Source organism: Mustela lutreola, chromosome 6, assembly GCF_030435805.1.
Source record: "Mustela lutreola isolate mMusLut2 chromosome 6, mMusLut2.pri, whole genome shotgun sequence".
NCBI classification, from domain to species: domain Eukaryota; kingdom Metazoa; phylum Chordata; class Mammalia; order Carnivora; family Mustelidae; genus Mustela; species Mustela lutreola.
In genome coordinates this window covers 81,392,916-81,414,178 of record NC_081295.1, presented here as the reverse complement: position 1 = coordinate 81,414,178, position 21,263 = coordinate 81,392,916, and the positions used below count along the sequence as shown (strand labels likewise).

The window sequence follows — 21,263 nt, the reverse complement described above, 5'->3', positions numbered from 1 at the left end:
CGTGGTTTTCCTGAGCAGAAGCAGAGTAATGAGAAAGTAGGATTTAAAGACTTTGGTAGAGGTGATGCTAGTGAGGTAGGAGCAGTCGACAAGATACGTCCAGGCACGGTCTTGTTTTAGGAAGAGCACTCTACAAGACAAGACTGTTCACATGAAGGATGAACTGGAATGAAGGACAAGAAGACAACAGGGAGGCTATTCTAGGGCATAGGTGAACCCAGGCAGTAAAGAGAAAGGAATAAAACAAACAATATTATAGTTTTTAAACTGTCTTTACATTTGTTTTATTCACAACTTCTTGATTTATAACATTCTTATTATACTCTATTCTTAGTCTTTCCTAAGCTAAACAATACTATTTTCTTATGGCATTTAAAAATTATTTTAATGTCACTCTGCAGAACTTATAAAAGTTATAAATTTATAAAGTCTCTCCTTTTAAAACAGAGATACAGTATAGAGGATAGTAAGTCACTGTTTTACAAAAGGTAGATAAACCTCTTCTGTTTTCTTTCTTACAAAGTGATGTTATCCTTGTTTTGCTTTTTCCTCACAAAGGCACCTTGGTCTGGTGTTTTGAGTAGTAAATTTTTATCTGGTGAGATATAACCAATGTATTATGAAAAACTCAGCATTAGTGAAAGCATGTGATTATTTTTATTCTAGATATTTTACCATCAGTGAGGCTCACCGACATACACAATGTTACCAAATAAGATATTACTGATAAGATATAATACAGGTGATAAGCCTAAAGAATTCTTGCCTCGTGATTGGCTGTATTTAGCTTCTCTTCTAATGCTTCCTTCAGGTTTTCCAGCTCTTGTTGAAGTTGACTTTTATCCTCTTCCAGGTTTAGTTTCTCCTTTTTGTATTGTTCCTCCAATTCCTTAGGAAAAGATGATAACAAATATTATATACTTCAAAAGACTCCAAGAAAGAGGCCATTCTGTTTTATATTTTGATACTTTAAAAAAAATTTTTTTATTTATAAATATATAATGTGTTATTAGCCCCAGGGATGCAGGTCTGTGAATCGCCAGGTTTACACACTTCACAGCACTCACCATAGCACATACCGTCCCCAATGTCCATAACCCCACCACCCAAACCCTACTCCCCTTCCCCCTGCCTCCCTCAGTTTGTTTTGTGAGATTAAGAGTCTCTTATGGTTTGTCTCCCTCCCAATCCCATCTTGTTTCATTTATTCTTTTCCTACCCCCAAACCCTCCATGTTGCATCGCTACGTCCTCATATCAGGGAGATCATATGAGAGTTGTCTTTCTCCGACTGACTTATTTCACTAAGCATAATACCCTCTAGTTCCATCCACGTCACTGTAAATGGCAAGATTTCATTTCTTTTGATGGCTGCATAGTATTCCATTGTATTATATTTTGATACTTTGCTTTCTGAATCAGCCTTATCTTTAAACAATAATACTGGAGTTATTATTCTAATTAATCCTACGGGCTTAGAGTCTATCATTCTGAATCACTTATGATGTGGTTAAATAATTATTTTATTTTATTTTATTCTTTATTATTTTTTTTTTTTAAAGATTTTATTTATTTACTTGTCAGGCATAGAGGGAGAGCGAGCGAGTGAGCACAGGCATACAGAGAGGCAGGCAGAGGCAGAGGGAGAAGCAGGCTCCCTGCCGAGCAAGGAGCCCGACGCGGGACTCGATTCCAGGACGCCGGGATCATGACCTGAGCCGAAGGCAGCCGCTTAACCAACTGAGCCACCCAGGCGTCCCAAATAATTATTTTAAATGGTAAGAATATTTGACTTCTCTAGATCAAACTGAGCCAGCAACAGAAATGTATGCTGTAAGTGATAATTGGGGAGATAAAAAAAATTCTATCTCTTGAATACAGAATTCTTTTGTATTTACATAAAAAACCAAAAATCCAGGAACAGTTCTGGAACACTGGAACATAGTCAAGAACAGTGTACATTACCAAGGACAGTGGGAAGTTGGAGAAGCCTGGTGGTGGGTATTATGGAGGGCATGTATTGCATGGAGCACCGGGTGTGGTGCATAAACAATGAATTCTGTTACACTGAAAAGAAATTAAATTTTAAAAAAAAGAATTACCAAGTACAAAATTAAGGTATCAAAAGAAGCAAGACCAGTAAAATAGATACTTACTGAAGAGAGCCTACTATTTGGCATGCTACGTAATACTTGGGATACACAGGCAGTAAAACATGAGGTCTGTCCTTAATCAGCTAAAGATAGCAAGCAACTAAAGAATATGTGATGAAAGTTAAATGAGCATAAGGACTCAAGGGTATATGGATGGAGAACTGGTAAGTTCTAGCTTGGTGAGGAAATCTGCACATAGAACACAATCCCTAAGTCAAGTCTGAAGGAGTGCATCAGTAAGAAAAGGTGGTGAAGCAAGAGGGAAATCGAAGAGAGAAGAAACCCGTGCAAAAACCATGGCAGTACAAAGACCTGGTACGTTACACATGGCTCAATGTTTCTATAGCATAAGGTAAGAAGAGGAGTTAACAAGCGCTCTATGGTGCTCCAAGGCAAAGTCCAGGTTTGAGGATTTGCTGGAATGACTCACAGGATTTGGCATCTAGTTGTACTCACAGCTACAGTTCATCATACACAGCAAAAGGACCCTAAGCACGATCAGCAAAGGGAAAAGGCAACAGGGCGAAGTCTGCAGGAAACCAGGCATAAGGTTTTTTTTTTCTTCGAGGCATAAGTTTTTAAGAGTTCTGTCACTCAGGACTCTCCAGAAAGTTGTGACAATAATGTGAAATGCTGTCTATCAGGAAAACTCATGAGTGACCCAGTGCCCACGTTTCTCACTGGGGGCTAATGACATGGGTACCCTCTGACTAGCATGTGCCAAATTTCCAGACTTCAAGAAGGAAAGCAGATGTTCAGCACAAACCATATTGTTTGCATAAACGCTTTAGGCACATGAGCCATCCTTACCAGGGAATGGTGGAAACCCTCCTGAAATTCAAGTTCCCAGACACTAGCAAGGGCCAACATTGCCCCCTGCCTTTCTAAGAACAGCAGCTTCAGGCCTGCTATGTTAACTCTTTTCTGCATGGATTCTCTACATGCTCAGTTTCAAATAGGGTGGATAAACTAGAATTATGAAAGAAAATATAATCCCTTTTGATACTAATAAGGAATGGAGAATTCACCTTTCAGTAAATGTTCTTTAAAAGATAACTTGACATTGGAGAAAGACTATTCTAAAAGGAGGGTGGTTTGAGCTTATGCTCAGAAATGAGCTAGCTAAGCAAGAGAGGAATGAAGCGGCAAGTGATAGGTTATTTTGAGAAAAGAGAACGGTACAGATAAAGCTATCATGAGTTTTGAGTATGTTCGCACACAGGAAATTCATGTCATCTGTTTTATAGCAACCACATTTTAAAGAAAGATTACAAGAAATGTAAATAGCATAAAGCAGATTTTTAGGAGGCTCAGAAATTGAAATTCAACAGGCAGGGGGATAATTAGGAGAAGTAAGGAGGCAAAAGTGATATTGATGAAAGATGCCTTGATTCTAGTACTTAGAATGTAATACAGAGGAATAAAGAGAGACAAAAAGCAGAACACCTGCAAGTTAAATACTACGAAAAGAGAGGATAAGGCTAAGATGAATAAGGGACGTAGAAATGAAAAAATAGTAACAAAAAATAGCTATGGAACAGCTAACTGAAGCAGCAGTTACCACTAAATCCTTCCCTCTAAATCTCTGAGCACTTGGCACATATGTATAGTCAGTGAGCACACACATCCACCACGTAATTAAAGCTGTACAAATTTGTTCCGGAATAGCAACCTGGCATAGAGAAAACAGCAACCACAATTTTGAGAAATAACATGTCATTAAGTTTTGTCTCCAGCTACATAAACATAAAATAGTAAGTTTAGATAGAAATAACACTCTAACAGGAAGTTTTATCTGAATTTTTAATTAAGTTCAGGTGTTGAATATTCTTTCCAAATAGCTGAATCATAAAAGGAAGAGACATAGAGGCAAAGATCTCAATTCATATCCAACCTCTTCTATTTACTAGGTTAGTGGTACTGAATACATCATTTAGGTTTACTAAACCTATTTCACCACCCACATACTAAAATGACATTAATCTCCAAGTCCTAAGTAATAAGAAATATACAATAAAGCTTGGGAAACTGTAAAATGCTATTACATAAAATATATAGCAACCATCATGAATACATGCCTATGTGTGGTGGTTAAATGTCTTAGGATTTGATATCTGAGACCTGAGTTCAAGACCTGACTGAATCTTACTAGTTGCATGTGTTTGCACAAGTGTTTAACCTCTCTGTCCTCCACCTCCTCTCCAGGAAGAAAGGTAGAGCAATTAAGCCTATGAGAGTGTTGTGAGGATTAAATAAAACAGATGGAAAACATGACTGCAGCGCCTGGCACACAGTAAGAAGGACTAATAACTAACATTTATTTGTCATTATATGCTAGGACTTGTCTGAATTCTCAACATTTTATCTCACTTAACCCTCATAAGAACATTACAAGATGGATTTTATCTTCCTTTGTCCACTGAGGAGCCTGAAGCGTGGCTTTTGAGACCCAAGATTAGGCAACTATAAGCCAAGAGCTCAGTGTAAGGCCCACATCTGTCAGACACCTCGCTTTTTCTACTATGCAACAGGAAGCAGACATCTACAGGAGACTAAGTGCTCCAAGCAGCTGAGGCTTCCTGAGCAGCACACATCGAAGATGCTGTCTCACGAGGAGACAGCTCAAGATCAAGCATGTGTTTCTGCTACAGCTTATACAAAGTAGGAATGCTTCATATCAATTTAATCAACTACATTCCATGTCAACAATTTTTAAGTTACTCTTTGAATCATGATTTACACAGTGATTATGAGAGAGCAGCCATCAGAATGAAGCAACTCATTTACTCCACAGTATGGGTCACACTGGATCAGTACAGAAACCCCTCCAGTTTACCAATGCAAGGCTACGTTGAATTTGTACTCACCACTTGCAGTTTCTTCTTATCCCTAATTGCATTACTGTGGACAGCCTCAATTGCCATGTGGTGCTTCCAAGCTAATTCTTCCAAAGTCTTAGAATGAGCCTCATTTAATTGAGCTACCTCCCCTTCGAGTCTATTTTGCAGGTTTTTGAGCTCCATCTCATAATATTCTTGCTGAGTTTTCTTTGCTTCATTTACTTTCTAAAATTAAAGCAAATAAAGATCAATAATTGCACCTGTTTTTTTCATTAATGCTATTAGTATTCTGGATACTCAATAAATACATAAACTTGAAAAAACTGAGCACTATGGGATTTAGACTTTGGACATGAGATTACATCATCAGTATTCTCAGAAAATGACAGGGTAGCACAGGCAAAATGAATAATTTTAACACAAGTGATAAAATAGACTATTACTAGGTTAGAACTAAGTACAAGTTAGTACATCTGTGAGCTTAAGAGAAAGGCTTCTCGTATGTCAAAGCTGCACACAAAATGGCTTACCAATTTACCCATTCAGATTATATTATTCAATCCAAACTTTATTGAGTGCCAGTTACATGCCTTTTAAGCAGTCACAGTCTAATGATGGGAAAAAAGCAATAGACAGTGCCAATATAATTTTATAAATTCTATGAAAGGAGTATATATCATGTGTTGTAAGAATATACAGTAAAGGAGCCTAACCTGGAACAGATGAGAAAGGATGTACATCAGCATGTGCATGTGCGTGTGTGTGTGTGTGTGTGTGTGTGTGTGTGTGAGAGAGAGAGAGAGAGAGAGAGAGAGAAAGAGAGAGAACCTGGAAGGGGTGGGAAAGGATGTGTGTGTGTGTGTGTGAGAGACAGTGACACACACACATGCACACATACATCAAGGAAAGCTTTCCAGAAGAGAAAACATCTGAGCTGTTGATGACACATTCTCTCATTTAATTCTCACAAGCCCATCAGGAAATGAAAGATGAGAAAGTTTCAAATCTAGATCTGATGTCAAAAGCCTAAATTCACAACATTTCCAGCATTCTGAAAGATGGTAGTCTGCCAGGTGGTCAAGTTCAAGTAAGATAGGAAGACCATGGAGCTGAGCAGTGTGGACAGAACAGAAGATATGTGGCTGACAGTGGTGAGGGATAAGGCTCAGCAGGAAGCAGGAGTCAAATGATGTGAAAGGGTCTTTTATGCTAAGGAGTCTGCATTTCATCATGGTAGGAATGAGAATCATTGCAATTACATAACCGACATATTTTTGACAACAATCACGTTGGCAGTAGGCTAGGAAATTGTAACTGAAATCCAGGCCACAATGACCTAAACCTAAACCTAGAATCTGTAAAAGGGTATGAAGGCAGATGATGGAATAGTACATTAAAGGAGTAGAAAACAACAGGACTTGGTAACAGATAAGAGGTTAAGGAAACAGTAATCAATAATGACTGACTTACCAAACTAGATGGACTGTCGTGCTACTGGTTGAAAAAAAGGAGTTAAAAAAAATACAGTACTTTTGAGGGAAGAAAGTTCTAGATATGCTGATTTGAAATGTTTGTGAGAAACCAACATATCTTGTGGGAGTCAGAGACATAGCACTAACTAACTAACTCTTTCATGTCTTAAGTTTAGGGAAAAGATCGGGCCTATACCATCAGATTTGGGAGCGATCCCTGAACAAATTTTATGCTACTAGAATGGATGAGCCTATAGAATGAGGTGAAAATGCTGGGGAGCATCAATGATTAGGGAACAGGTGGAGAAGGGAAGCTGCAAAACAAGACTGCAAGGCCAGGAGACAGGAGGAAAACATGTGAGAGTTTGAAACACCAAAACAGGGATGCTGTAAATCAGAGAGGAGTAAGTACCACAGTAGGACAAGATTCACCAAGTCCAGCAACCAGGATGTCACCGAGGCTGGGACAAACACAGATTCTGTGGAGTGGTGGTAAGAGAAACCACATGACACTTGGGTAAGGAGTGAATGGGAGATGAACAAGGGTCAAAGTTTTGAATATGCTTGGTTGTTGAGGGAAAGAAAAAAGTATCCAAAACTCCCACTCGATATTGTAAATATCTGAAAAACTCCAATAAATATTTAGCAATTACTCTACAAATGATATGTCTTATTTGTTTAATCTAGAAGTTCAATATGTTGGTATATGAATTTTCAGAGCTTAATGCTTTTTGTTCTTTTGTTTTACAGAAATTTCCTAGGTGGATATGCAATAATATTTTTCATTAGTACAAAAACATATATGATTAAGCACAAATGTACATGCCACTGGAATAAGAATTTATTCAGTTTCTGGCTGAAATAGGTTGACATGTCTTGAGTTTTTACATTATAAACTATTAATATTCTGAACATATACACAATATGGGATAGTTCAGCTGTATACCATTTTTCTCAAAAACGAAAATTTACTAGAATTAAGAGATGGACTGTTATTGTCAATTTGACGTAAATACTTTAAATCAGATTTGAAAAAGATGAAAACTGAACTTTTTTTTTCTTTTCCTTTCTTTGGTGGGGGGCGGGGGTAGATGGATTCCACTGCTTTTTACCTTCTCCAGTTCCAAAATCTGCTGCTTCTGCTCTTCATCCAGACTCTGAGTTTTGCTTTGCAAAAAAGCTCTTTCTTCTTCAAGCTGAGATAATCTCTCATTGGCCCTTGATTTTTCTGATTCTAGATCTTTAATTGTAACCTCCTGGGTCATTTGAGTTGCTTGAAGCATTCCAATATGACCTATGCCCCAAAAAGAAAACCTTCACTTTAAAATCTATTACATTGTGGTACAAAAAACAGTTTATATTTAATGACACAATTGTGATTACTACCTGAGGGAAATAAATAGTCTGCATATACAAATTGTACTTTGATTTCTTCACTGTATAAAATAGAAATACTTGCCATGGGAATACTTATCCAAGTAGACTATTTAAACTAGAAAGAAGTTCAGTTTCACATTACTGATGTCCCTGCCCCACCTGCCATACTCAAGAATCTTTTTTTAAGATTTCCAACTAAAAAATTTAAGTGGAAGCAACTCCTCAGGGGTGTATATAAAATCCTTAGGAGTAAAAGAAGGAGAGAATGCACTGATTAATACTATGGTGCTAAAATGAGTAATCTGTTCTTTTCTAATCTCTTTTTTCAAATTCTCATAAAAGACAAATCTGTATGTAGACAGTAAATATGGCAGGGAGCTATTTTGTTGAAACTGAATTTATTTTAAACAAGAGAAGTGATAAAGAACTAATCTGGATTAAGAGACAGATAAGGACAGTGGGGTTATCAAAGAAAGAATAAATGGCAACCCAAAAAAAAAAGCAGAGTGGACGAGAGAAAGATGAAAAATGAGAATGAGAAAAAGGGTCTCAGAAAGCTTGTGTTAGGGCAGTGATCCTTAGTGTGCTCTGGACCAGGAGACCTGGAGCCCTTGCTGGCAGTGAAGAACATCCCCGACCTACTGTCTCAGAAGCTCTGAAGCTGGAGCCCAGCACCTGTGGTTGCACAAGCACTTTAATGTGTACAAAATCACCCCAAAGTTGAAAAACTCCTACTTAGGGGAAAGGTTGTATGGGATTCACTGATGAGCCAATCAAATGGCATCCTCAGAGAACTAGTTCAAATGGCTTTACCTGGCACCATAAATACTTGGGCATATGACATGGGTCAGCACTTCCTGTAGTAAGGGCTAAGAAAGGAGCACATTAGCCATAGTAGAATGGACAACTCAGGTTTTATATGTAAAGTGATCCCTATTAATAAACTAAATGAAATGAGATACTGTGATTCACATATAGGGTAATTTAAATACATATGGATTTTTTTAAACATATGTTTTTAAAGAATAAAAGCCCTTAGAAAGAATGCTTCATTGTTTTTAGTGAGTGATTTATTGCTGCTAACTCTTAATTTTTTATAAATATATATTCCTAATAAGTTATTATTTGCTTATCTTACTTATGATTAAGAAGAAGTTAGAGACCTTCAACATGTTTAGAGTCTAATTTTAAAGTATGAGTAGGAAAGGCAAATTTTGTCTTGAATTAACGTTTCAGTGTTGGTTTTAGCTGAAGAATATACCAAGAACTGTGGTCACACATACTAGCTTTGAGGACAAGGTCTGAAGCTTGTTGTTGTAAACGTTCTCTGGCCGCTGCTAGCTCACTTTCCACTTCCTTGTGTTTGCTCAACAAGGCCATCTCTCCCTCCTTGGCATCATCAAGCTGTTTTTGAAGAACCTAAGAATGATCAAATAGCCATTATTAATATGCAAGAATGATGCTGACCTAATTAGCTAAGCTAATGATAATAATTCACTTAAATTACAAGCATCAACTTTCTCTTATTCAAAAGTCACAGTTAATAATACCTACTTTTAAATCTGTTTTGATAACACTTTTAACTTATCTTCATAAATCATATGACGCAATCATGAAAGACTATTCTACCGCTTCTAATCCACTCAAATACTGTATAGAAACAGCTATGAAATTTTCTATGCCAATAAAACAAAATTTGTAGGGACTTCTTGGCCTTCTTTTCAAATGTGACATATGCCTATTTAATTCAGGTTTATAAAGCAATCAATTTTTGTTCATTGTCTGGGTAGACCATTATTAATGAAGGTAAGGAAGAAAACACAACTAAACCCAAAGCCCAATATTTTAACTCTCCCAAGTCACTTGTGAAAAATATTAACATGATATTTCAATAAAATCCTGTCATAATCAGTAAGATTTTAACTATTCTTTATATCTGAAGTTCTAGCTGGAAATAATAACTACAGAGTAGTACAAATTATCCCTTTATTGGTTTTCTCACAAAGCAAAAGTTGGAGAAAGCAAAATGGAAAAAAAAAGTTAAAGTAGTCTAATTGGAAAGATAAAGACAAAACTGAGGGGTAAAAATCTGTATGTTTAGTGTGGCATTCTTTACTTACCTGAACACTGTTCTCTGCTGTAACAAGTGCTATCTGAAGCTTTTGGCATTTGTCACGAAGACTTCCAGCTTCATCCTGTACCATCTGTAACTCCGTCTTTAACTTTCCTATGGTTTTTCGTAAAATTGCTTCTTGTCCCTGAAATTCTTTTCTAAGATCAGCTTCCTTTTCTTTGCTAGCCTGTAGGCTTTCTGCAGTAAAAAGCTGTGACCTTTTCAAAGTATCAAGCTCATGCTCATAAAAAGACTGAGCTTTATTCAACTTGCCTTCATAATCCTCAATGAGCTTTTTCCGTTCAAGTCTTAGCTCTTCCAAGGTTTGGTTTAAGGTCTCCACCTCCATTCTGTGCAGCTCCTCTGCCTTCTCCTGCCCTTTACTGACCGAGGCACTGTGATCCTGCTGTGACTTCAACAGCTCTTGGATTTCCCGTCTGTGAGCAGTTCGCAAATCTTCCAAGGCCAAGCGTTTGTCTTTCTCAAACTGTACCTGGAGTTGTCCAAAGCTCCGTAATCTTTCCTCAAATTTCCTTCTAATCTCTTCAACCTCTCTAGACATGGTTACTATGCGTTGGACATGCTGGGCTTCTGCACAAAGTTGCATGTCCTCAACTCTGTGCTTATAAGCTTCAAATTCTGTCAAAGCCTGCTGCTTCATTTTTATGTGATCTTCTAATGATGCTTCTAAAACCTGAATCTTTCGCTTAAGGTCTAACTCCTCTGTTACTTTGCTTTTATACTGCAGTATTTTTTCTCTTGTTTCTGCAAGAATCTGCTGGATTTCTTCTTCATGAGCATCTTTGAGGGCTTGGATTGCAGATTCATGCTCATCATTTTTAGTGTTTAAAGCATATATTACCTGCATGATTTTGAAAAAGGGAGAAGCAATTCAGCAAACCACATTCTTTTCTTACTGGAAGTTAATTCTTTCATTTGGACTGATATTTTTCAACACACATAATATTGGCTATGGTAAATACTAAATACCGAAGCTTCATGTATTGTTTTGGATTCATAGATTGATTTACTTGGCTACTTTTTCCTTACCCCAACCTTAAAAGTTGCACCTGAAGACTCTGCTACAAATAAAACAGCAAAGAGAATAGCAAGGAGTTTTCCATATGGCCCTGTCTAGCTTGGGAGTGAGTGTCAGGAGAAAAACCTCAGAGTAAGTGTATGCCCTACATGAGTGTCCCAGAGGAAGAGAGGCTTTGCATCTAGGTCCTAACTCTTCCTAAAGGCCTCTTTTATCTGTTTAATGTCTGGTAGGTTCTAAATTTAGAGAGGTTCTTTTCTAATTCTCCTATGGTCTGTTTTTGAGGCTAATCCTCTTCAAGCTCATAGTGGTCTCCTTATAAAATCCATTCACATTTTTCTGCTCAACATCAAACACTGTAGTTTTACTCACTCCCTAATTCTTCCTCTGTTTCCAGGCAAGCCAGGTCCCTAGAGCCAGAGTGTATTGAGTACAGGTCTTTATTTTTATTTTAGTCCTTAGATTTTAATGATTCCATTAAGATTTTCCCAACCTTAATTCCAAATGACAACACAGTCCCTTTATAGTAATGCTCCCATTCTTGCATGTTCTTTGATCCTCTCCATCATACCATTGTGGTCAAATAGGATAATATTCATGACCATTACTTAACGCTGCGATGCACCCACTTTCTTCTGAAGTAAAAAGAAATGAAACTACACAATCCGACCAACCAGAAGCTAAAAATCAGTGTCCTAGAGCTTTGCTCATTTTAATGTGATCTTATTCTGGCTTTAAAAATGAATCCTAGCACCAAGAGCCAGAAACTGTAATGAAGATGCGAAAGCACTGCCATTTTTGTAGAGAACTTGTTTACATAGCCTGAGGCTATGGAGACAGACTCCCTGGCTCTTCAGATACCCTAATAAGCCTAGAACATACTGCTAAATCTAGGTGGTCACCTGCCTGGCCTATAGCTATATTTATGCAAGGAGAAGAGTCATTGGAGACTTACCCCACTACAAGGGCTTCACTCTCTCCACATAGGGCCCTGTCTTCCAGAATCAATTTCTTACCCATATATTCACTTGGTCTGCGCTATTTTGTGAGATGTAATCATAACAGAGGCAAAAATATTGAAAGATGGCAAGATCCCATTATTCTTGCCAGCTACTGCTCCTGCTAGCTAACCTCCAAAAGGAAAATATATGCAACAGAAGGGAAATAAATGCTAATTTACAGCTTCTCTCTCTCTCTCTCTTTTTAAATACCTCTAATTCCAAATCCTAGGTTATATCCCTAATGAGCTAACAAAGATCCCCATGGAAGACTTTCATTTATACATTTAAGCTTAAAGGTAGCTTAAAATCCAGGAAAGCTGGTGGTCTCCTATAACCCTCCCTCAGGGTCATACCCACCTGGCATGTGGATGCCCAGAAAAGGCTAAAGGAGGCACTAAGGAAAAACACACCACCCAGATGGAGAGAAGTCCATTTGCCAGAGTGGTGTAGAGAGAGCACAGCTCTAAGACCTTCCCAGGGCAGTCTGTGTGCTTCCCTTATCTACCACATGAAGCAGGTGGAAGGATGAGAGATAATGAGAAGGAATCCCTAGACAATGAAACCTGGAACACTACATCAAAAACTAATGATGTACTGTATGGTGACTAACATAACTTAATATAAAAAAAAAAAAAGTCACACTTTTCATCATTTTAACCCAGGAAATGATCTTGAAAAGAACCATTCCGTGGTGGGATTCCATATAACTAGGGATGAAACAGTATGGGAAATGGGAGCTTCCCTTTGTCAATAATTTATTTAAATACTCTTCTTTAGGGGGGCACCTGGTGGCTCAGTCAGTTAAGTGTCTGCCTTTGGCTCAGGTCATGATCCCAGGGCTCTGGGATCAAGCCCCACATCAGTCTCCTTGCTCACCAGGGAGCCTACTTCACCCTCTCCCTCAGACTGCCACTCCCCCTGCTTGTGTGCTCTGTCAAATGAATAAAAAAAACTCTTCTAAAAAAATAATAATACTCCTCTCTTTTTACCGTTTTTAAAATTTTTTAATTTATTTAAAGAAAGGGAGAGAGAGAGAAAGAGTGTGTGTGTGATAGCATGATCATGGAGGGAGGAAGAGGGAGTAGCAAGTTCCCCACTCACCAGGGAGCCCAATGCAGGGCTCGATCCCAGGACCCTGTGATCATGACCTGAGCTGAAGGCAGAGGCTTAACGGACCGACCACCCAGGTGCCCCTAAATATTCTTCTCTTTTTTCTAATACTTAATTTCCCTGCGGTCTTTGAAGGGTCAGCTCAAGTTCTATGTCCTTTAATAAGTTCCAAGACCACCCAAATCCATGGGAGTCTATCTTTTCTTTAAATCCAGTACCTTCGTTTCCTTACCACCACTCATTCCTGAGACTCAGTAAATGTTCAATTGATGACATTTGGGGGTCTTGACAACAATGTTGGAAAGCTATGTATGGATGTTAGAAAGCTTACAAAAGTAGCTGACAATATAAAAGCACAGTAGCATGCAAAATGAAAGTATTAAGTTAAAAAGAATAGAATTTAAGTAATAAAGCAGCTGACATATAATAGGGAAATATTATGGTGAAGAGCTGTATTTCACTTGATATTCTAATCCAAGGGTCAGCAAAGTGGGACCTGTAGGCCCAATGTGGCTGTTGCCTGTCTTTGTAAATTCTTTTATTGGAGCACAGCTATGCCCCTTTGCATATGGAGAGCCTACAGCTGCTTTCCCACTACAACAGCAAAGTCGAGAAATTGTGAAAGAGACCTTATTACTGACTTCTGTTCTGATATACACAGGCCAAGCCATCTTACCAGCCCAAACTGGCAGCCAAAAATAAAAAGTAACTGAATTTGCAGTGGCTTTGTTTAGTATCAAAGAGTCCATGGTTCTAACTGCAACAACTCATATGTTAAGAAAACCAATTATTTGATTCTGAAACTATATTATATAAAAGAAATATAATATTCTACTGGTCATACATCCTATTGGCTATAAAACAGTATCCTGCAGGACAACAATGTTAAAATAAAGTTTCTAAAAACTTAAAAAGGAACAATAACAGGATGCCAAGCATAATAACAAATTAATAGTGCTTTTATTTATCAAAAGGATTTTATTTATTTGAGAGAGAGAGGGACAGAGAGAACATAAGACGGGGAGAAGGAGAAGCAGACTCCCTGCTGAGCTGGAAGCCCAAAACAGGACTCGATCCCTGGGATCATGACCTGAGTTAAAGGCAGACACTTAACTGACTGAGCCACCCATGTGCCTCAATAGTGCTTTTAAATGACCATTTAAAATATACCACTATTTAATGATATTTTTAAATAAGGATGCTAATATGAATTTTCGAATGACATTAACAAGATATATCCTCTAACTGCTCACTTTTCTATGTAATTACAAAGGTAACCATCTTAAAGTATCTTTCTCTGATTATTTACCATTACTCAGACCAAAAAAATAGATTCTTTGAACACACAGAAAATATGACTTGAAGTAACAGAACTGATCCAAATGGAATTTTTTTTTTTTTAGATTTTATTTATTTACTTGACAGAGATCAGAAGCAGGCAGAGAGGCAGGCAGAGAGACAGGAGGAAGCAAGCTTCCCCCTGAGCAGAGAGCCCCATGTGGGGCTAGATCCCAGGACCCTGGGATCATGACTTGAGCCAAAGGCAGAGGCTTTTAACCCACTGAGCCACCCAGGTGCCCCCAAACCGAATTTTTGACCCTAGGTAAGATAACTTTATTTCTCCAAGCTTCAAGTTTCTCAATATTGAATAGAGATCATATTTATTCTATTCTAGTGACATTGTTATAAGATCAATCTATCACTGACATTTAAAAAAATGATGTTATACAATGGTTTTTCAAAAAATATAAAGCACTATAAGATGGTAAGCCTTTTTTATTAGTTATATCACTTATGGACAGAATGAGACTAATCTTAAAAGAAACTTTGGTAAGTGATAATAATCACCCATAAAATTGGCTATTATTTTCCACACAGGAATAGGAAACTCTCTAATGTCTCTTCTCATAAAAGATAGTAAGAGCCACTTGCAGTTGTTCTGGAACTATGAACATTCAGAAAATAGGACAATACAATCATTTCAGTAATTTCATGTAATTTCACACTTCCATTTTACGCCAATAATGCACAATTTAACTATATATTCCATGATTAAGAAGAAATAGTTAGAATTTTTACTTTTTCTGTGAAGATTTTCAGATAATCTTACCCATGGATAATTGAAAACAATTCTATGTCCTAGTTTTTAAAATGTTACTTAGGGAACAACAAATAGTTTCTGAAATAGTTCTCACTGTTGGCTGCTATGGACCAAACTGTGTCCATCTCCCTCCCCAAACAAAATTCATCTACCGAAGACCTAACGTCCAATCTGACAGTATTTGGAGACAGCACCTTTGGGATATAATTAAGTTTAGACAAGATCATGAGGGAGGTGTCCTCGTGATGGGATCAGTGCCTTTATAAGGGACACGAGAGAGTTTGCTTCCTTTCTCTTTCAGACATGTGAAGATACAGTGAGAAGGTCTATGGTTCTATATCATGGCAGACTGAATTAATATATTGGCAATATATAAATATGTTCTCACTAAAATTTAACTCATTAGTAATAACATTTTTATTGATGAGTATATGTATATTAGCTTGAAATATGTTAAGCTATTATACCAACAGTTTTAATACCATTAAAATAACAGAGTCATTGAATAAATGATGGTAAATTCAAACAATGTAATATCATAAAGTCATTAAAATGCATATCTCATTTAGGAGAATACTTCGTAATATAAGCAAAAGCCTGTAAGAGACCACAAATATGCAATGCTGTATCAATGAGATCCAATCTTATAGAGGGAAAAATGTGAGTGTGTATGTGTGTGCAGATACATATTAAAGGTATATAAAGAAATAAGCCTTGGGCACCTGGGTGGCTCAGTGGGTTAAGCTGCTGCCTTCAGCACAGGTCATGATCTCAGGGTCCTGGGATCGAGTCCCGCATCGGGCTCTCTGCTCAGCAGGGAGCCTGCTTCCCCCTCTCACTCTGCCTGCCTCTCTGCCTACTTGTGATCTCTCTCTGTCAAATAAATAAATAAAATCTTTAAAAAAAAAAAAAAAGAAAGAAGCCAAATTTTAACTGGGGTATTCAGTATTTATGAACCTTCAATAAAGAATGCATGTTACTATTACAGTTAGAAGACCTTAAACACTTTTAGAAGATTAACATTAATTATGCTAAAATAACAATCAATACTCAAAATGCTCTCATTTTTAAAAAACCCGACAATCAAAATAGAGAAAATTAAAGGAACGCTCATTAATTACCAACAGATATCCTGAAATTTTCCTTAAAAATCACCCACTGAGGGTACTTGGGTGGTTCAGTGAGTCTTAAGTCTCTGCTTTCAGCTCAGGTCATGGTCTCAGTGTCCTGGGCTCCAGTCCTGCATCAGGCTCCCTGCTCAGCAGGGAGCCTGCTTCCCCCTACCTCTCAGCCTGCCTCTCTGCCCACTTGTGTTATTTCTGTCAAATAAATAAATCAAACCTTTAAAAAAAATTTTTTTAAAAGCACAGCCCTTTAAAAAAAAAAAACCACTGAAATAAAACATTTACAAATGTCATTCTTAAAATCTTCAAAGAATATTGAATGTTAATCATTTAACTTTTGAAAAAGAACATATATTTTGAGAAAATTTTTCAAAAATCCAATTACCTAGTTAAAATTTGATAACTTACTGGCAAATCTTTAATGGTCATTTCTTACTTCATTTATTCTTTCCTACAGCAAAAATATATTGCACACCGGTTATGTGCCAAGACCTATCCCTGGCACAGTAAACATGACTGCGAACTGGATGCATATACGAGGTATTTGTTCTCATGCTTGGTGGAAACCGACCTTAAAGAAATATTTACTTCATTAGTCAAAGTAAAATTTCAATGAGTTATACATAGGAGAAGAAATACAAAATGAGTCTTTGTAAGGGGTAATGTAGGTGTTTCCCATTATTAACTGAATGAAATGCTTACTTTATCTTAACCAGGATCTCTTCATTTAGTCAAAATGATAAAGGGAAACCTACAGAGATAGAATACTGGACCAAAGGCTCAGTAAGAGCAGAAGGCACAGAGATGGAAAAGCCTATGACTCTGTGAAGGGAAAAATGGGTTCCAGAGCTGGAAATGTAGACATGCTCATGCCGCAGAGGTACTTGTAGCAGTTGGGCTGAATGAAATCTAGAGGGGAGAAACTACTGAGAAAGAGTGAAAAAGACTGAGGACCAGGCCTTGGACAGGGTTTGGGGGCAGCAGGGAGGATGAGGACCCACAGACAGAGGTAATGTGCTGGACAGATGAAGACCCTTAGATGGAGGACCAAGGTCTAAGATGTGAGGAATAGACAGTAGCTCTTGTCCAAGGCTGCATAAAAATCAAGAAAAATGAAGACTCAAACTCTCTGCATTCAGAACCTAAATCTCAGAAGTAGGTCTTTGAGAGCACATTTGGTAGAATGGTGCCAGAAAAGCTGGAAGACAAGTGGCAAAGTGGGTGAGTGGATGGTAAGTGAATGGAGTAAATCCATTGATAGAGAAAAACTCCAAGAAACTGTGGGTAAGAGAAACAACTAGGGACACTAGAATGATAGCCTAAGAAGCAGCAAAATCCAGGTAGAGTGCTTTTTTTAAAAAGAGGGTTTGAAAATGTGAACCAGGAAGGGCCAACTAGGGAACCGAAGTCATGGAGAAAGACTGAAATCAGGCTTCCCTGGCACAGGTGGAAAGACTGATGTTGGCTCTGAGTAGGAAAATGTCCTCCCAAGAGAGCAAGGCTGAAGACTGAGGTTTTAGGTAGAGAGAGAAGATGGACAACTGCTTTCTGATGGCTTCACACTCCTCCATAACAGGGAGATGAATTCATCTTCCTGGTGTGCAGGAGCCATCAGCACCTTCTCTCCATTGGCCATAAAGGCCGCCACTAATGTTAGTTAGTGAGGCCAGTCTCCGCCTTCCCAGCATGCCTCACTAAAGACAGACTCAGACACACAGCAACCGTTAGCAGATCCTTCTCATCAATTCTCTTCTAAATGTTTTCCTGCCCGTCTCAATCTCTATTTTTTACTTATTTGAAAATTCTGGAAACTTGTTCACTTTTCCTTTCTTATCAGTGTCAGAGACAGAAAACACACGAACAGGAGAGGGAGGAAGGAAGGATTTACCCTCAAGCACATAAGCACTGTATGAGGCACAAAGGAACTTAATAAGTAATAAAGGAGCAATCTCAGATTAATTTTAAAAAGATCCTATACATCTTAAACAAGTGAAGAAGATGGTTTTTTAAAATATTTTATTTATTTGACAGAGAGAGATCACAAGTAGGCAGAGAGGCAGGCAGAGAGAGGAAGGGAAGCAGGCTCCATGATGAGCAGAGAGCCCTATGTGGGGCTCGATCCCAGGACTCTGGGATCATGACCTGAGCCGAAGGCAGAGGCTTAACCCACTGAGCCACCCAGGTGCCCCAAAGAATATGTTTTTATCATTAAATACTCAGTTCTTCTAATTGAGCTACTCACCAAAAAGTTACTTTCGGCCTTAAGGCACCAAAATTAAAAGAATGCTGAAAAGAGACCCTCAAACTTCTCAAAAATAGTGGATTATCTAACTCTGCCATGTAATTTCTATCCTCTCTGTTCTAGAGCAATAACACAGACCATTGCTCTATACCACAATTTATATCCCAAAGTATTCCCAGACCTGCTGTATAGTAAAATTTTCACAAATTACCAAATATTACAAATGAGTTCTAGGTGGCTTACTTAGGGAATCTAATGTTTCTATGAAATGGTTCATCTTTTGAAGCTGGTATATTATTAGCATACTTACTATATAAGGGCATGTTAATAAAATGTGTTTACAAATTCTCAGGATCTTGAGCTCACCTTCTCCCATGGACACTCTGATGTAACAACTACAAATATGCAGCTAACTCTGAAATAGGGCATGGTATTCACATCAGTGGATAGATCATCTAGACAGAAAATCAATATGGAAATAGTGCCTTTGAATGATACATTATACCAGATGGACCTAACAGATACAGACAGAACTTTCCATTCCCAAACAGCAGAATCCATATTCTTTTTAAGTGTTCATGGAATATTCTCCAGAACAGAGGACATGTTGGGCAACAAAACAAGCTTCAGTAAATTTAAGAAGACTGAAATCATATCAAGCGTCTTTTCCAACCACAAAAGTATGAAACTAGAAATCAAATTACCAAAACAAAACAAAACAAACAAAAAAACAGTAAAGAACACAAACACCTGAAGGCTAAGCACATACCACTAAAGAATCAATGGGTCAACCAGCAAGTCAAAGAGGAGAACAGAAGATACATGGAAACACATGAAAATGAAAACACAATGGTCTAAAATCTTTGGGATATAGCAAAAGCAGTTCTAAGAAGGAAGTTTATAACATGACAGGCCTAACCCAAGAAATAAATCTCAAAAAAATAGCCTAACGTTACAACAAAAGGAGGTTCTCTTTCTAACTTAGCTAGAAAAATAAGAAAAACAAAGCCCAAAGCTAGTAGAAAGAAGGAAATAATAAGGATTGGATCAGAAAGAAATGAAATAAAGTCTATAAAAACAACTGAAAAGATTAATGAAACCAAGAGCAAGTTCTTCAAAAAGACCAACAAAATTGATAAACCTGTGGCCAGTCTCAAGAAAAAAACAAATAGATAAATAAATCAGATATAAAAGAGGAAACTGATGCCACAGAAATACAAAGGATGGTAAAAGAGTATTATAAAAAAAAAAAAGCTAACAAATTGGGCAATCTAGAAGAAATGGATAAATCCATACAATATTCCAAAACTAAATCAGGAAGAAATAGAAAATCTGAAGAGACCAATTACTGATGACAAAATTGACTTGGGTAATTAACTGCCAACAAACAAAAGTCCAAGACCAGATGGCTTCACAGGTAAATTCTATCAAACATTTATGGAAGAGTTAATACCTAGTCTCCAACTATTTTAAAAAATAAAAATAAAAAAGGACAGCAAAGTCCCAAATTTATTCTAAGACTGCGTTATTCTGACAGCAACACCAGACAGACACTACAAAAGAAGAGAACTACAGGCCAATATCTCTGATGAACACAGATGCAAATATCCTCAAGAAAATATTAGCAAACCAAATTCAACAGTACACTAAAAGAAAAAAAAATCATACACCATGATCAAGTAGAATTTATTCCAGGGACATAAGAGAGATTTAATATTCACAAAATAAATATGATATATCACATTAATTTGAAGGATAAAAATCTCAACAGATGCATCCCAATAGATGCAGAAAAAGCATTTGACAAAATTTAATACCCATTCATGATAAAACAAAACAAAACAAACAACCTCTCAATAAAGCAGGCTTAAGAGGGAATATACCTCAACAGAATAAAGGTCACATATGATATCCACAGCTAACATCATACCTGATGGTGAAAACTGAACTTTTCCTCCAAGATCAGTAACAAGATAAGGATGGTCCACTCTCACCGCTTTTATTCAACATAGTATTAGAAGTCCCAGTCACAGACTTCAGATGAGAAAAAGAAATAAAAGGCATCCCAACTGATAAGGAAGAAATAAAACTGTCACCGTTTGTAGATTATATACTATATAGAGAAAGCCCTAGACGCTCCACCAAAAATATACTAAAACAAATATGTGGATTCAGTAAAGTTGTAGGCTACAAAATTAATACACAGAAATCTGTTGCATTTCTACATTCTAATAACGAAGTAGCTGAAACAAAAATTAAGAAAAGGACCCCATTTACATTTGTGCCAATGAGAATAAAATATCTAAGAGTAAATTTAACCAAGGAGGTGAAAGCCCTACACTCCGAAAACTGTAAGACAATGATGAACAAAAATAAAGATGATGCAAACAAATGGGAAGGTATACTGTGCTCATAGACTGGAAGAATATCATCAAAATGTCCATCATACCCAAAACAATCCATAGATTCAATGGAACCCTGTCAAGAGACCAGTAAGCATTTTCACAGAATTACAACAAATACTACTTAAATTTTTAAACAACAACAAAAGATCCCAAATAGCAGGGCAAACTTGAGAACAAAGAACAAAGTTGGAGGTATCACACTCCCAGATTTCATGATACCCTCAAAGTGACAATAATCAAACAAGTACAGTACTGGCACAATACCAGACACCTAGAATAACAGAACA

The 21,263-nt window shown here is 37.4% G+C and overlaps 1 protein-coding gene across 7 annotated transcripts in view; it reads right to left on the bottom strand.

Moving 5' to 3' along the window:
• FAM184A (family with sequence similarity 184 member A) overlaps nt 1–21,263 on the bottom strand; it is a 116,879-nt gene that overhangs the window by 63,245 nt on the left and 32,371 nt on the right. For all 7 annotated transcript variants that reach the window (XR_009354670.1, XM_059177711.1, XM_059177714.1 and 4 more), the window contains exons 2-6: nt 9,962–10,816; nt 9,125–9,260; nt 7,577–7,758; nt 5,020–5,217; nt 767–889 (exon numbers count right to left, since the gene is read on the bottom strand). Coding sequence is in view for 6 of the 7 variants with exons in the window: in XM_059177711.1 (XP_059033694.1) it covers nt 767–889; nt 5,020–5,217; nt 7,577–7,758; nt 9,125–9,260; nt 9,962–10,816 (1,494 nt within the window). In the remaining variant the exon portion in view is untranslated. The remainder of the gene's footprint in view (nt 1–766; nt 890–5,019; nt 5,218–7,576; nt 7,759–9,124; nt 9,261–9,961; nt 10,817–21,263) is intronic.